Genomic DNA, 15,552 nt, shown 5'->3' on the forward strand with positions numbered 1-15,552 from the left:
GAACAGACTGGGAAGCCTCTTGCCTGTGATCCCATCTTTCCAGCCTGGTTAATGCACTTACCTCTGCTGCTGGACAGACTGGGAAGCCTCTTGCCTGTGATCCCATCTCTCCAGTATGGTCAATGCACTCACCTCTGCTGCTGGACAGACTGGGAAGCCTCTTGCCTGTGATCCCATCTCTCCAGTATGGTCAATGCACTCACCTCTGCTGCTGGACAGACTGGGAAGCCTCTTGCCTGTGATCCCATCTCTCCAGTATGGTCAATGCAGTCACCTCTGCTGCTGGAACAGACTGGGAAGCCTCTTGTCTGTGATCCCATCTTTCCAGCATGGGGGAGAACAACAGGAGCAGTTCCATTTCTTATGCTGCCTAGTTCTCCTATATTAGACTCCCCCACCAGCGCCAGCTTCCCAACCATCGCTTGTGGCCCAGGGATTTCCTGCATGCGCAGTGCTGCCAAGAGGATGCCAAGCAGCTGGGGGAGAGTCCCACGATCCTTGCCCGCACAAATGCATACGGAGGGCAGAGGGATCGACATCCGAACACCGCGTTCGGCAGAAAACCGGGTGCATAAAGAGACGCCACTTAGCGTTCACAACGATCACCCAACACCCGGTCTTCTCTTGGCCTCACCACCTAGTGAAGCTAAAAAATAATAAAAACTAAGGGAGCTACTCCTCTTCGGTGTTTCCGGGACGGAAACCAAATTAAACTGAGGAGCCAGGGGAGGGTGGGGGCTATTAATACTCTTTTTACTCTTTCAGGTGGTTTCCACTGATTGGATGGGCGGAGCCACATCTCCAGTGTCCCGTATGACGGCTAGAGAAAATAAAATCTTCTATGAACTCACCATACTCCGTACGGAATACCTTTGGGTGTCTTCTTTCTAGAATGGGGTCATTTGTGGGGTTCCTATACTGCCCTGGCATTTTAGGGGCCCTAAACCGTGAGGAGTAGTCTTGAAACCAAATGTCGCAAAATGACCTGTGAAATCCTAAAGGTACTCATTGGACTTTGGGCCCCTTAGCGTACTTAGGGTGTAAAAAAGTGCCACACATGTGGTACCGCCGTACTCAGGAGAAGTAGTATAATGCGTTTTGGGGTGTATTTTTACACATACCCATGCTAAGTGGGAGAAATATCTCTGTAAATGACAATTGTTTGATTTTTTTACACACAATTGTCCATTTACATAGAAATTTCTCCCACCCAGCATGGGTATGTGTAAAAATACACCCCAAAACACATTATACTACTTTTCCTGAGTACGGCGGTACCACATGCGTGACACTTTTTTGCAGCCTAGGTGCGCTAAGGGGCCCAACGTCCTATTCACAGGTCATTTTGAGGCATTTGTTTTCTAGACTACTCCTCGCGGTTTAGGGCCCCTAAAATGCTAGGGCAGTATAGGAACCCCACAAGTGACCCCATTTTAGAAAGAAGACACCCCAAGGTATTCCGTTAGGTGTATGGCGAGTTCATAGAAGATTTTATTTTTTGTCACAAGTTAGTGAAAAATGACACTTTGTGAAAAAAAAACAATAAAAATCAATTTCCGCTAACTTTTGACAAAACATAAAATCTTCTATGAACTAGTCATATACCTAACAGAATACCTTGGGGTGTCTTTTTTTCTAAAATGGGGTCACTTGTGGGGTTCCTATACCGCCCTGGCATTTTACGGGCCCAAAACCGTGAGTAGTCTGGAAACCAAATGTCTCAAAATGACTGTTCAGGGGTATAAGCATCTGCAAATTTTGATGACAGGTGGTCTATGAGGGGGCGAATTTTGTGGAACCGGTCATAAGCAGGGTGGCCTTTTAGATGACAGGTTGTATTGGGCCTGATCTGATGGATAGGAGTGCTAGGGGGGTGACAGGAGGTGATTGATGGGTGTCTCAGGGGGTGGTTAGAGGGGAAAATAGATGCAATCGATGCACTGGGGAGGTGATCGGAAGGGGGTCTGAGGGGGATCTGAGGGTTTGGCCGAGTGATCAGGAGCCCACACGGGGCAAATTAGGGCCTGATCTGATGGGTAGGTGTGCTAGGGGGTGACAGGAGGTGATTGATGGGTGTCTCAAGGTGTGATTAGAGGGGGGAATAGATGCAAGCAATGCACTGGCGAGGTGATCAGGGCTGGGGTCTGAGGGCATTCTGAGGGTGTGGGCGGGTGATTGAGTGCCCTAGGGGCAGATAGGGGTCTAATCTGATAGGTAGCAGTGACAGGGGGTGATTGATGGGTAATTAGTGGGTGTTTAGGGTAGAGAACAGATGTAAACACTGCACTTGGGAGGTGATCGGACGTCGGATCTGCGGGCGATCTATTGGTGTGGGTGGGTGATCAAATTGCCCGCAAGGGGCAGGTTAGGGGCTGATTGATGAGTGGCAGTGACAGCGGGTGATTGATGGGTGGCAGTGACAGGGGGTGATTGATGGGTGGCAGTGACAGGGGGTGATTGATGGGTGATTGATAGGTGATTGACAGGTAATCAGTGGGTTATTACAGGGGAGAACAGGTGTAAATATTGCACTGGCGAATTGATATGGGGGGGGTCTGAGGGCTATCTGAGCGTGTAGGCGGGTGATTGGGTGCCCGCAAGGGGCAGATTAGGGTCTGATCTGATGGGTAACAGTGACAGGTGGTGATAGGGGGTGATTGATGGGTGATTAATGGGTAATTAGTGGGTGTTTAGAGGAGAGAATAGATGGAAACACTGCGCTTGGGTGGTGATCTGATGTCGGATCTGCGGGCGATCTATTGGTGTGGGTGGGTGATCAGTTTGCCCGCAAGGGGCAGGTTAGGGGCTGATTGATGGGTGGCAGTGACAGGGGGTGATTGATGGGCGATTGACAGGTGATTGACAGGTGATCAGTGGGTTATTACAGGGAAGGACAGATGTAAATAATGCCCTGGCGAATTGATAAGGGGGGTCTGAGGGCAATCTGAGCGTGTAGGCGGGTGATTGGGTGCCCGCAAAGGGGCAGATTAGGGTCTAATCTGATGGGTAACAGTGACAGGTGGTGATAGGGGGTATTGATGGGTGATTGATGGGTAATTAGTGGGTGTTTAGAGGAGAGAATAGATGTAAACGCTGCGCTTGGGTGGTGATCTGATGTCGGATATGCGGGCGATCTATTGGTGTGGGTGGGTGATCAGATTGCCCGCAAGGGGCAGGTTAGGGGCTGATTGTTGGGTGGCAGTGACAGGGGGTGATTGATGGGTGATAGGTGATTGGCAGGTGATTGACAGGTGATCAGTGGGTTATTACAGGGAAGGACAGATGTAATTAATGCACTGGCGAATTGATAAGGGGGGGGGGTCTGAGGGCAATCTGAGCGTGTGGGCGGGTGATTGGGTGCCCGCAAGGGGCAGATTAGGGTCTGATCTGATAGGTAACAGTGACAGGTGGTGATAGGGGGTGATTGATGGGTAATTAGTGGGTGTTTAGAGAAGATAACAGATGTAAACAATACATTTGGGAGGTAATCTGACGGCGGGTTTGCGGGTGATCTAATGGTGTGGGTGGGTGATCAGATTGCCCGCAAGGGGCAGGTTAGGGGCTGATTGATGGGTGGCAGTGACAGAGGGTGATTGATGGGTGATAGGTGATTGGCAGGTGATTGACAGGTGATCAGTGGGTTATTACAGGGAAGAACAGATGTAATTAATGCACTGGTGAATTGATAAGGGGGGGGTCAGAGGGCAATCTGAGCGTGTGGGCGGGTGATTGGGTGCCCGCAAGGGGCAGATTAGGGTCTGATCTGATAGGTAAAAGTGACAGGTGGTGATAGGGGGTGATTGATGGGTGATTGATGGGTAATTAGTGGGTGTTTAGAGGAGAGAATAGATGTAAACAATGGATTTGGGAGGTGATCTGATGTCGGATCTGCAGGCGATCTATTGGTGTGGGGGGGTGATCAGATGGCCCGCAAGGGGCAGGTTAGGGGCTGATTGATGGGTGGCAGTGACAGGGGGTGATTGATGGGTGATTGACAGGTGATCGACAGGTGATCAGGGGGGATAGATGCATACAGTACATGGGGGGGGGGGGGTCTGGGGAGAATCTGAGGGGTGGGGGGTGATCAGGAGGGAGCAGGGGGCAGGGGGGGGGATAAAAAAAAATAGCGTTGACAGATAGTGACAGGGAGTGATTGATGGGTGATTAGGGGGGTGATTGGGTGCAAACAGGGGTCTGGGGGGTGGGCAGGGGGGGGGGGGTCTGATGGGTGCTGTGGGCGATCTGGGGCAGGGGGGGGGAAATCAGTGTGCTTGGTGCAGACTCGGGTGGCTGCAGCCTGCCCTGGTGGTCCCTCGGACACTGGGACCACCAGGGCAGGAGGCAGCCTGTATAATACACTTTGTAAACATTAAAGTGTATTATACACTTTGTATGCGGCGATCGTCGGGTTAACATTCCGCCGGCGCTTCCGTTTGGCCGGCGGGATGTTGCGGCGGGTGAGCGGCGCCAGGCGGAGTAACGCGTCACGGATGACACGATCGCTCCGCCCATGCCCCTACAAGGACCGCCGCCATTTGTCTATACGGCGGTCCTTGCGGGGGGCACTTCCCGGCCGCCAATTGTATATACGGCGGTCGGGAAGTGGTTAAAGGGAACCTAAACTGAGAAGGATATGGATTTTTCTTTTAAAATAATACCAGTTGCCTGACTCTCCTGCTGATCCTGTGTTTCTAACACTTTTAGACACAGCCCCTGAACAAGCATGCATATCAGGTGCTCTGACTGTAGTCAGACTGGATTAGCTGCATGCTTGTTTCAGGTGTGTGATTCAGCCGCTACTGCAGACAAAGAGATCAGCAGGACTGCCAGGCAACTGGTATTGTTTAAAAGGAAACATCCAAATCCCTCTCAGTTTAGGTTTCCTGTAAGGGGCCAGGGATTGCTGGCACACAAGTGGTTAAGGTGAATGATTTTGCACAGTGTGAACAAGAATAGGGCTTTTCAACAGTGTGACACTTCTGGAGTACAGCAAGTTTTGATTTTGATCTGAATAATTGTTCACAGTTAGATCATGGGCATGACCCTTCACCGGTGTGAAATCTTTGGTGTTTTACAAGCTCTGGCTTATATCTGAATGATTTACAACACTCAGGGCAAACATAGCGCTTTGCATTAGTGTGAACTCTCTGGTGCATAATAAGTTTTGACTTTGCTCTGAATGATTTCCCACACTCAAATCAGTCATAGGGCCGCTCACCGGTGTGAACTCTGCGGTGTCTGACAAGTTCTGACTTGAAAATGAATGATTTCTCACACTCAGTACAAGCAGCTTTTCACCAGTGTGAACTCTCTGGTGACTAATAAAGTCTGACTTAAATAAGAAAGATTTATCACATTCAGAAAAATGATAGAAACTCTCACCAGTATGACCTCTCGGATGTATAATAAGTTTTGACTTCAACCTGAAGGATTTCCCGCACTCAGAACATAAATAGGGCCTCTCACCAGTGTGAACTCTCTGGTGAATAGCAAACTATGACTTTGAACTGAATAATTTTCCACACTCAGGACAAGGCTAGAGACTCACCTGTGTGAGATTTCTGGTGTTTAACAAGTTTTGCTTTTAACCTGAAGGATTTCCCACACTCGGAACAATGGTAGGCCTTCTCGCCAGTGTGAACCGACTCATGAAGATCAAGATATGATTTCCATCTGAAACATTTCCCACACACTGAGCATGACCATGGCAGCCTCTGTGAATGCGACTTCTGGTGCGCAGCAAGAGATTCTTCAGATTTAAAAAATTTGGAGCACTCTGTACATGGAAATCTCTGACTCGCTTGATGTGTGGGATGACAGGTGACAGCTTGTGGTTCCTTAGAACATTCCACTGCAGTGTCTTCTGAATGTGACATAAGATGTCCCTCTGAGATGTCCCCAACATTGTGTACCCCTGCTGGAAGGAAAAATGTAACTAATAAATGCATGGTAGTGTTTCATGATCATGTATGTTAGTCTATTAGATATGAGATCTAAACCTACAGGTGCCACTGAGCTCTCTCACAGGACTGGCAAAAGCAGATTGGTTCACCAAGTAAAATATGCTGGTGATATTCAGACATTGCACTGTGGAGCACCATGCTTGCAATTATATTACTTGAATGACAACATATCCACTGTTACAAGTACAGTGGGCGGCACTTACAATGATTCTACGGAACTTAGATGTGCACGCTACACTGCCAGGAACACTAGAATTAACTAATGGCGGCAAGCGCAATAATGTTAGTGAATCAACCCCTTGCAAGATTTGACAATAATAGGGGCGAAAAGCGTAGGTGGGCAGAGCCAGGACACAATGGAGTGTCGGATCTCTGTTGCCCTGCTAATTCCCGCCAGAACAGTAAGCGCGCTGATTGTGGCCACTATCGGTGGCTCACTGGCTACCTATTGGACTACGCTCTTATCTAGCAGCAAAAAATTGGCAGCGCTCCTAACCAGGCTGCAACTGAAATGAAACCAACAGAGGTGTGCAGCGCCCTTAGGAACTTAAATACACACCATGAATACAAATCATATGCAAACTATGCACTAAACACTAATCTAGATAATTAGAATGCAGACGGATACACATGAATACAGCTATCCACAAGTAGACTTACATTTTCTGTACAACAGGAGGAAATGGCAGTGCTTCCAAATGCATTCTGCACCCGAATTGACCAGCTGCATAGATGTGCAGAGGCCCAAAACATAGGCAGATTACACAACTTGCATTCAAAACAGATGCAGCAAATAGAGGATGTTAGCTTCCAAACCCAGTTTGCACGGAGATTGTTAAGTACTAGACTTTCTTTCTTTCACTATGTTGACGTGCCCTCACGGAGGAGACCTAACTACTAACAATTAAAATATAGCGTAAACCTGGGGCTGCTAGCCATAAATGGACTACACATTTTCCAAAGAACAACAAAAAATTGACAGTGTGTAATGATCGCTGCTGCAGCAGCTATTACTGGAAGTAGTAGTGCTGCAGCTCAGGCAGTTCTGATCTATTTCCATGCAAGTTGCATAGCTTTGTCTGTCTTTCCCTGCTGTCAGCTTGTGACTGATTATCATTCACCTGTGTGGGAATCTGCATGTCTGCTCCCATTGGATGACCTCAGTATAAAGATCTGCTTCCTGCAGGGTTTCCTTGGGTTTTCATAGCTTCAGTGTAAGCCAGTCTTGCTGTCGCTTTAGCCCCCGATCGTGTTTCTTGTTATAAAGATACTTTGCTGGTCTTTGCATCATATATTGGTTCATTGCCAATATATATGCATACCAGCACGTTTATTATTTTCCTTGTATTTGTGTTACGTTGATACATCAGTGTCGCTGATGTATACGTACACGAACTGTTTATATCCTGTGTGCAGTTAGTCAGCTTTCCAGCACGTTTTGGTAGGTTGCGCGTACCGTGACCACCCGTGCTGAGGTAGTTACCCTGCTTCTGGTTACTGTTTGTGGATTGCGTTCATCTCTGCGAAGAGATAACGAATCCTTCTGAATCCTGTTCTGTTACTGTTTGTGGATTGCGTTCATCTCTGCGAAGAGATAACGAATCCTTCTGAATCCTGTTCTGTTACCGTTTGTGGATTGCGTTCATCTCTGCGAAGAGATAGCGAATCCTTCTGAGTCCTGTTCCCTGTATTGCTCCAGTCTAGTCAGCGTTCCTGCTTATGTCATATATCGGTTCATTGCCGATATATACATATGTTAGTCAGACGTTACAAATAGTTTCATTGATAGCTGTAATTGTAATACGCTAGGAAAACATACTTATTGTATATTTATCTGTGTTACGTTCATCTATCTTGATCCTGCTGTTTTCTGACTGTCCTGTCCTGTCTTTGTGAGGCACGCCATCGCCGCAGCGCATTGGCTGCCTCATTCCAGTCTGTCTGGTTTTGGACACTTGCTGTCGCTAAGTAGCCGCTAGCTAGCAAGCGTTCATTCTGTCTACCTGTCCTGATCTCCTCAGTTCTGGTTTATGCGCTCAGCGCTACTTTGCGCTGAGACGTTATAACGAAAGCATTGTTTGTGGCTGTCAGATCTGCACCGGCTCTGTGCGCCACAATCTCCTATTGGAGTCAGTCCTCCCCTCCACTATACTAGGGATAGCCTGTTTCCTGGTGCTAGTGTGTGTACCTCCTCCACGCCAGCTCATGCGTTGCATGCTGACTGTGGAGAATACACCACCAAGCCTTACATTATGAAAACCCCATTACCAATCCCCATTGTGGGGGGGATTCCCAGAAAGTATGACACTGTTAATTATGGTTCCTGTTCCTTTAAGAAATTTGAAGAACTTAGCTCTGAAACAGAAAATGAGTTTTTCTCTGAATGTGCCAGGTTCCTGACCAATCCTGATCTCCAAGCGACTCCTGTTTCAACCTGGGCACTCCAACTAAGTTATATTTTGTTTAAAGGGGAATTATTCCAGTGGGCATTTGATGTTCTCAATCATTCCGATTTGAAAGAGAGACCACTGGAATTTCTAGCGTTTGTGATCCATAACTGGTTGCGCATAGATCCATTGCCTTTTCCTCTAAATGAACTCCTGGCAGCAGGCCAATCAGCTGCTCCTTCAATTGCTTGCAAGAATGAGCAGCAAGCAGAAAGTGTTACTGATAATTTTCCTGCAGCTTTGAATAAATCACCAAAAACCGCAAGGTCAAAGGCAAAACGCAAACGTTCTAAGAAACGTGTCCAATCTGCAGAATCGTTATCCTTAGCGACTGAGACCTATAATGAGATTCTGCCATTAACAGATAATGAAATGCAATTGTCTTTCAGGGGAGTTAAATGGACTTATGAAACTACTAATGAACTTTCCTCCCTGGCTAGGGAAAATAAAGATTTTTGTTTAAAAGAATTATCTGAGTATGATTATGATGAGATATTACAGAGTATTGAACAAATCAACTTATTTGTGAAGCAAGGAAAGTTTGCATACACTACAGTTAAACACATGCTACAGGTATTGGAGATTCTTAAGAATAAGGAATCTGCCAATCACCTGCTAATTAACCCTATACATGTGCCTGCCACAATCATATCTGCAAACCATGATCTGCCTGTTAAGTATGCTTGGAATCCTCCATTTGAGAAAGGAGAGATGGAAGCTCTGGTCAATGAATGGAAGAATGATTCAAGTTCATTTTGTCAATTTTACAGTGCAAAAGGTGAATTGGTATTGAATGCATGCATTAAGTCTGCCTATAACCTAATAAAAACTGGTGTGTGTGAGTATGACTTTGTGGCTCCATTGATTGATGTGTGGGAACTGATTTTGGATGATTTTTTTGTGACTCCGAATTCGCAAATTTGGCGTTCTGACCCGCCTGCTTCAGCACCTTTGGCTGATTCAGCAGGTGATTCGGAGCTCTTTTTGTGTGAAATTGAAGTTCCTGCAATTCCACCCTGTACCATGGATAACTCAGTGTTACTTCCCAGTAAAACAGAAGCCACTGATACATTCTTAACCTTACCCTGCGCAAATTTCTCAGCAGAGAATCCAGAGGTCCTGCTGACTTCCGAGTCCAGCCTAGCCAGTACTCATGACTCTTTGTTTAGTGAAACAGACACCAGAAAAATCTTGCCTGTCTCTGCAAACACTTCTGCAGAAATTACCTGTGTTAATAAAGTTCAACTCCTGTCTGATCCAGCAGATGCGCAAACATTGTGTCTTGATCTTCCTGTTTCTACACCTCGCTCTAGTTTCGTGAATAGCTCAGAGCATCTGCTATGTGAACCTGAAATCGCAGAATTATTACCTTGTTCAGAAAATTTTCCAATAAATTTGCCCTGTACCATGAATTGTGCAGTAGATCTCTCCAATGAAACTCAGGTCACAGAATCATTATGCTGTCCAGCAGGTGCTTCCATGGTTTTGCCCTGCAATATGGACTGTTCAGTGATCCTGTCCAGTGAAGCTGTGGTCGCAGAGTCTTATGCTTCACCCAGTATTTTGGATACTTTAAACCCTCTAGCAGAGGAGGCTGAAGCACTGCTTACCTCAGTTGGTGTTGCAGTAATATTCACTTGTCTAGCAGCTGTTTTGGAATAACAGTCTGCTCTAATAAAACTTGATGAATTTCTGCCCAGCAAAGCAGAAGCCATTGAAATATTGTCCTCGTCAGCAAGTGTGTCAGATACCTTGCCCTGTACACAGTCCGATTTAACCAATGTTGTTGAGTCCCTCTCCAGTGTTGTAACAGCCGAGGAACTCCAGCCCTGTCCTCTGAATGTTTCAGAAGTCTTGCCCTGTAACATGGATAATTCTGATTCTCTGGTCAAAATAATAGAAATCTCAGAATTTCAGTCCGGTCTGATGAGTGTTCCTGAAACCCAGCCCTGTATCCTGAAAGATTCTAGTTCTCTGGCCGCTGTGGCAGAGGTTCCAGAGTCCCCTTCCTGTCCAGGGAATTCCTCAGTTTTGCCTAGTCCAGTGGGGGCTGCTGCAATACTGACTTGTTCTGCAGCGCCTCATGAGCTCCAATCCAGTGTATTAAATGAGTCTCTGTCCAGTCCAGAGGTAGTTGTGGAGTCCCTATCTGGTTCAGTGCATACATCAGAAGATTTGTCCTGTTTTGTTGGTGCCCCTGAATCTGATTTGTTACTGACTTTGCTGGAATCAGCGACATCTAAGTCTGATCCAGCATTCTCGTGTAAAAGTCCAGTGGTTGCGAAGTTTAGTCATGATGATTTTTTTTTGGCCAGTCCTGGTTTTGGTCCTGTCTTGGCTGACCCTGAGGCTCACAGTTCCTTGACATGCCCAGAGGTTTCTCTTGTGCCGGTGTGCCCAGATGTTCTTTGTGTGCCAGAATGCCCAAGTGTGTCTAAGGTGTTAGCGTGCTCTGATGCTTCCTTAGTGGGAACACGTTCTGATGTTGCCAGTCTGCCTGCATGCCCAGAGATGGTTCTGGTCCCTGAAAGCCCTGATATTGATGTTTGTCCTTGTGGCCCTGACTCGGGAATTGCCCTAGGTTCCATAGGGGTTCTTGATAGTTCTCCATGTGAGCCTAAGGGGCGTTCTGACATATGGGGATCTCTTTGGAGCTTCAAGGTGTTCTGGGAGGTCTCTGAGAAAACCTGTCCTGGTACCTTGGACTGGTTCAACAGTGGGTTTTGTGTTGGTAAAGACAGTACCGGTGGGCATTGCAAAGGCTTTGGCGTTTCTGAACGGTTCCTGGAAGGCGGTGGGTATCGCTCAGGGAATTTCGGAGGGCTTTCTTCTGGAAATCATGGTTCTGATGGGTGTCACACTGGGGCTTGTGGTACTGATGGGCGTGGTTCTGTAGGTTCTGGTTCTGATGGGTCCAGTCTTGTGGGGACTGATTCTGGAATTCGGTCTTGCCGGGCTGTCCCGGTCATCATGAATTATCAGTCAGACTGTTTTGTTGGGAATTTCGGTTTTGAAAAGCGTCTGGAATCCGCTTTTAAAGGCGGGGGTACTGTAATGATCGCTGCTGCAGCAGCTATTACTGGAAGTAGTAGTGCTGCAGCTCAGGCAGTTCTGATCTATTTCCATGCAAGTTGCATAGCTTTGTCTGTCTTTCCCTGCTGTCAGCTTGTGACTGATTATCATTCACCTGTGTGGGAATCTGCATGTCTGCTCCCATTGGATGACCTCAGTATAAAGATCTGCTTCCTGCAGGGTTTCCTTGGGTTTTCATAGCTTCAGTGTAAGCCAGTCTTGCTGTCGCTTTAGCCCCCGATCGTGTTTCTTGTTATAAAGATACTTTGCTGGTCTTTGCATCATATATTGGTTCATTGCCAATATATATGCATACCAGCACGTTTATTATTTTCCTTGTATTTGTGTTACGTTGATACATCAGTGTCGCTGATGTATACGTACACGAACTGTTTATATCCTGTGTGCAGTTAGTCAGCTTTCCAGCACGTTTTGGTAGGTTGCGCGTACCGTGACCACCCGTGCTGAGGTAGTTACCCTGCTTCTGGTTACTGTTTGTGGATTGCGTTCATCTCTGCGAAGAGATAACGAATCCTTCTGAATCCTGTTCTGTTACTGTTTGTGGATTGCGTTCATCTCTGCGAAGAGATAACGAATCCTTCTGAATCCTGTTCTGTTACCGTTTGTGGATTGCGTTCATCTCTGCGAAGAGATAGCGAATCCTTCTGAGTCCTGTTCCCTGTATTGCTCCAGTCTAGTCAGCGTTCCTGCTTATGTCATATATCGGTTCATTGCCGATATATACATATGTTAGTCAGACGTTACAAATAGTTTCATTGATAGCTGTAATTGTAATACGCTAGGAAAACATACTTATTGTATATTTATCTGTGTTACGTTCATCTATCTTGATCCTGCTGTTTTCTGACTGTCCTGTCCTGTCTTTGTGAGGCACGCCATCGCCGCAGCGCATTGGCTGCCTCATTCCAGTCTGTCTGGTTTTGGACGCTTGCTGTCGCTAAGTAGCCGCTAGCTAGCAAGCGTTCATTCTGTCTACCTGTCCTGATCTCCTCAGTTCTGGTTTATGCGCTCAGCGCTACTTTGCGCTGAGACGTTATAACGAAAGCATTGTTTGTGGCTGTCAGATCTGCACCGGCTCTGTGCGCCACAATCTCCTATTGGAGTCAGTCCTCCCCTCCACTATACTAGGGATAGCCTGTTTCCTGGTGCTAGTGTGTGTACCTCCTCCACGCCAGCTCATGCGTTGCATGCTGACTGTGGAGAATACACCACCAAGCCTTACACAGTGCTCCTAATCAGGCTGCAATTGAAATGAAACCAACAGAAGTGTGCAGTGCCCCCCAGGGACCTGAAGGACAACTATCAAAGTTAACTAAAATTCTAAAAGCCACATATATTTCTAGTCATTACTAGAAAATAGCAATACAAAGCCTTTTTCATGTTTTATATGAAGAAAATATGACATTTACAGAGAATTGTTCTCACTGTGAGCATTACTATGAAGGACTCTGCCCAGCACATCCAGCATACAGAAACAATCTTCACTGGCTGTAATACTGTGACTGGAATCTGTACAGAATGATAGGAAGCAGAAATACAGCTTGAAATGTGTGTAAATAATCATCAGCTGAAGCCCTGCGTTCATGTCTGTGTGTGTCTCTCTCTGCCACGCAGTGTAAAGCAAACTGTTTACAGCCAGGTTACAGTGAAGATCTGCTTCCCCTTCTCCCTGATGCTGACACAAATTGCTACAAAACAGCTTTTAAACATGGCTTTTCTTTTTACACAGACTGTGCTGAGAGACCTCAGAAATGCATTTCATTGTTGCTGGCTAAAAGCTCGATAGGTAAGTGAGGTTAACAGAAAAACAGTTTCTTTGATAGTTGTTATTTAAATACACACCTTGAATACAAATCACCGGTGTGAACTCTATGGTGTCTGACAAGTTCTGACTTGAAAATGAATGATTTCTCACACTCAGAACAAGCAAAGGACCTTTCACCAGTGTGAACTCTCTGGTGACTAATAAGTTCTGACTTTAATAAGGAAGATTTATAACATTCAGAACAATGGTAGAAACTCTCACCAGTATGACCTCTTTGATGTATAGTAAGTTTTGACTTTAACTTGAAGGATTTCCCACACTCAGAACATAAATAGGGCCTCTCACCGGCGTGAACTCTCTGGTGAATGGCAAGCTCTGACTTTGAACTGAATAATTTTCAACACTCAGGACAAGGATAGAGACTTACCTGTGTGAACTCTCTGGTGTTTAACAAGTTTTGCTTTTAACCTGAAGGATTTCCCACACTCAGAACAGTGGTAGGCCTTCTCACCAGTGTGAACTGACTCATGTAGATCAAGATATGATTTCCATCTGAAACATTTCCCACACTCTGAGCATGACCATGGCAGCCTCAGTGAGTGCGTCTTCTGGTGCGCAGTAAGAGATTCTTCAGATTTAAAACATTTGGAGCACTCTGTACATGGAAATCTCTGACTCGCTTGATGTGTGGGGTGACAGGTGACAGCTTGTGGTTCCTTAGAACATTCCTCTGCAGTGTCTTCTGAATGTGACATAGAATGGCCCTCTGAGATGTCCCCAACATCGTGTACCCCTGCTGGAAGGAAAAATGTAACTAATAAATGCATGGTAGTGTTTCATGATCATGTATGTTAGTCTATTAGATATGAGATCTAAACCTACAGGTGCCACTGAGCTCTCTCACAGGACTAGCAAAACTAGACTGGTTCACCAAGTAAAATATGCTGGCGATATTCAGACATTGCACTGTGGAGCACAATGCCTGCCATTATATTACATGAATGACAACACATCCACTGTTACAAGTACTGTAGGCGGCACTTACAACAAATGCATGGAACTTAGATGCGCACGCTACACTGCCAGGACCACTAGAATTAACTCACGGTGACGAGCGCGATAATGTTAGTGAATCAACCCCCTTGTAAGGTTTGACAAGAATATAGGTGAAAAGCGTAGGTGGGCGGAGCCAGGACGCAATGGAGTGTCGGACCTCCATTGCTCTGCTGATTCCTGCAAGCTGCTTTTGAACAGTAAGTGCGTTGATTGCGGGCACTATCAGTGGCTCACTGGCTACCTACTGGACTAAACTCCTATCTAGAAGCAAAAAATTGGCAGCGCTACTAACCAGGTTGCAACTGAAATGAAACCAACAGAGGTGAGCAGCGCCCCTTAGAAACTTAAATGCACACCTTGAATACAAATCAGATGCAAACTATGCACTAAACACTAATCTAGATAATGTGAATGCAGACTGATACACATGAATGCAGCCAGCCACAAGTAGACTTACATTTTTGTACAACAGGAGGAATTGGCAGTGCTTCCAAATGCATTCTGCACCCGAATTGACCAGCTGCATAGATGTGCAGAGGCACCAAACACAGGCAGATTACACAACTTGCATTCAAAATAGATGCAGCAAATGGAGGATGTTAGCTTCCAAAACCAGTTAGCATGCAGATTGTTCAGTACTGGACTCTTCCACGACGTTGACGTGCCCTCACGGAGGAGAACTAACTAACAATTAAAACATAGTGTAAACCTGGGGCTGCTAGTTATAAATGGACTACACGTTCTAAAGAACAGCAAAAAAATTGGTATTATTCCTAATCAGACTACAACTAAAATAAAACCAATAGAGGTGTGCAGTGCCCCCAGGGACTTAAAGGACAACTATCAAAGTTAATTAAAATTCTAAATGCCACAAATATTTCCAGTAATTGCTAGAAAATAGCAATACAAAGTCTTTTTTCATGTTTTATATGAAGAAAATTTAACATTTACAGAGAACTGTCCTCACTGTAAGCATTACTATAGAGGACTGTGCCCAGCACATCCAGCATACAGAAACAATCTTCACTGGCTCTAATACTGTGACTGGAATCTGTTCAGAATGATAGGAAGCAGATACATAGCTTCAAATGTGTGTAAATAATCATCAGCTGAAGCCCTGCGTTCCTGTCTGTGTGTCTCTCTCTCTCTGCCACGCAATGTAAAGCAAACAGTTTACAACCAGGTTACAGTGAAGCAGCAAAAAAATCAAAATGAACTTCCGCACAAT

The 15,552-nt window shown here is 45.9% G+C and overlaps 1 protein-coding gene across 10 annotated transcripts in view; it reads right to left on the reverse strand.

The window, feature by feature from the left end:
• The window catches only part of LOC137534772 (zinc finger protein 585A-like), an 84,864-nt gene that overhangs the window by 16,093 nt on the left and 53,219 nt on the right, over positions 1-15,552 (reverse strand). For 8 of the 10 annotated variants that reach the window (XM_068256410.1, XM_068256412.1, XM_068256417.1 and 5 more), the window contains 2 exons: positions 13,696-14,064; positions 5,549-5,917 (listed from right to left, as the gene is read on the reverse strand). In XM_068256410.1, coding sequence (XP_068112511.1) covers positions 5,549-5,917; positions 13,696-14,064 — 738 coding nt within the window. The remainder of the gene's footprint in view (positions 1-5,548; positions 5,918-13,695; positions 14,065-15,552) is intronic. The other 2 variants (XM_068256414.1, XM_068256415.1) reach the window with 2 other exon arrangements.

Source organism: Hyperolius riggenbachi, chromosome 10 (genome assembly GCF_040937935.1).
Source record: "Hyperolius riggenbachi isolate aHypRig1 chromosome 10, aHypRig1.pri, whole genome shotgun sequence".
NCBI lineage: Eukaryota > Metazoa > Chordata > Amphibia > Anura > Hyperoliidae > Hyperolius > Hyperolius riggenbachi.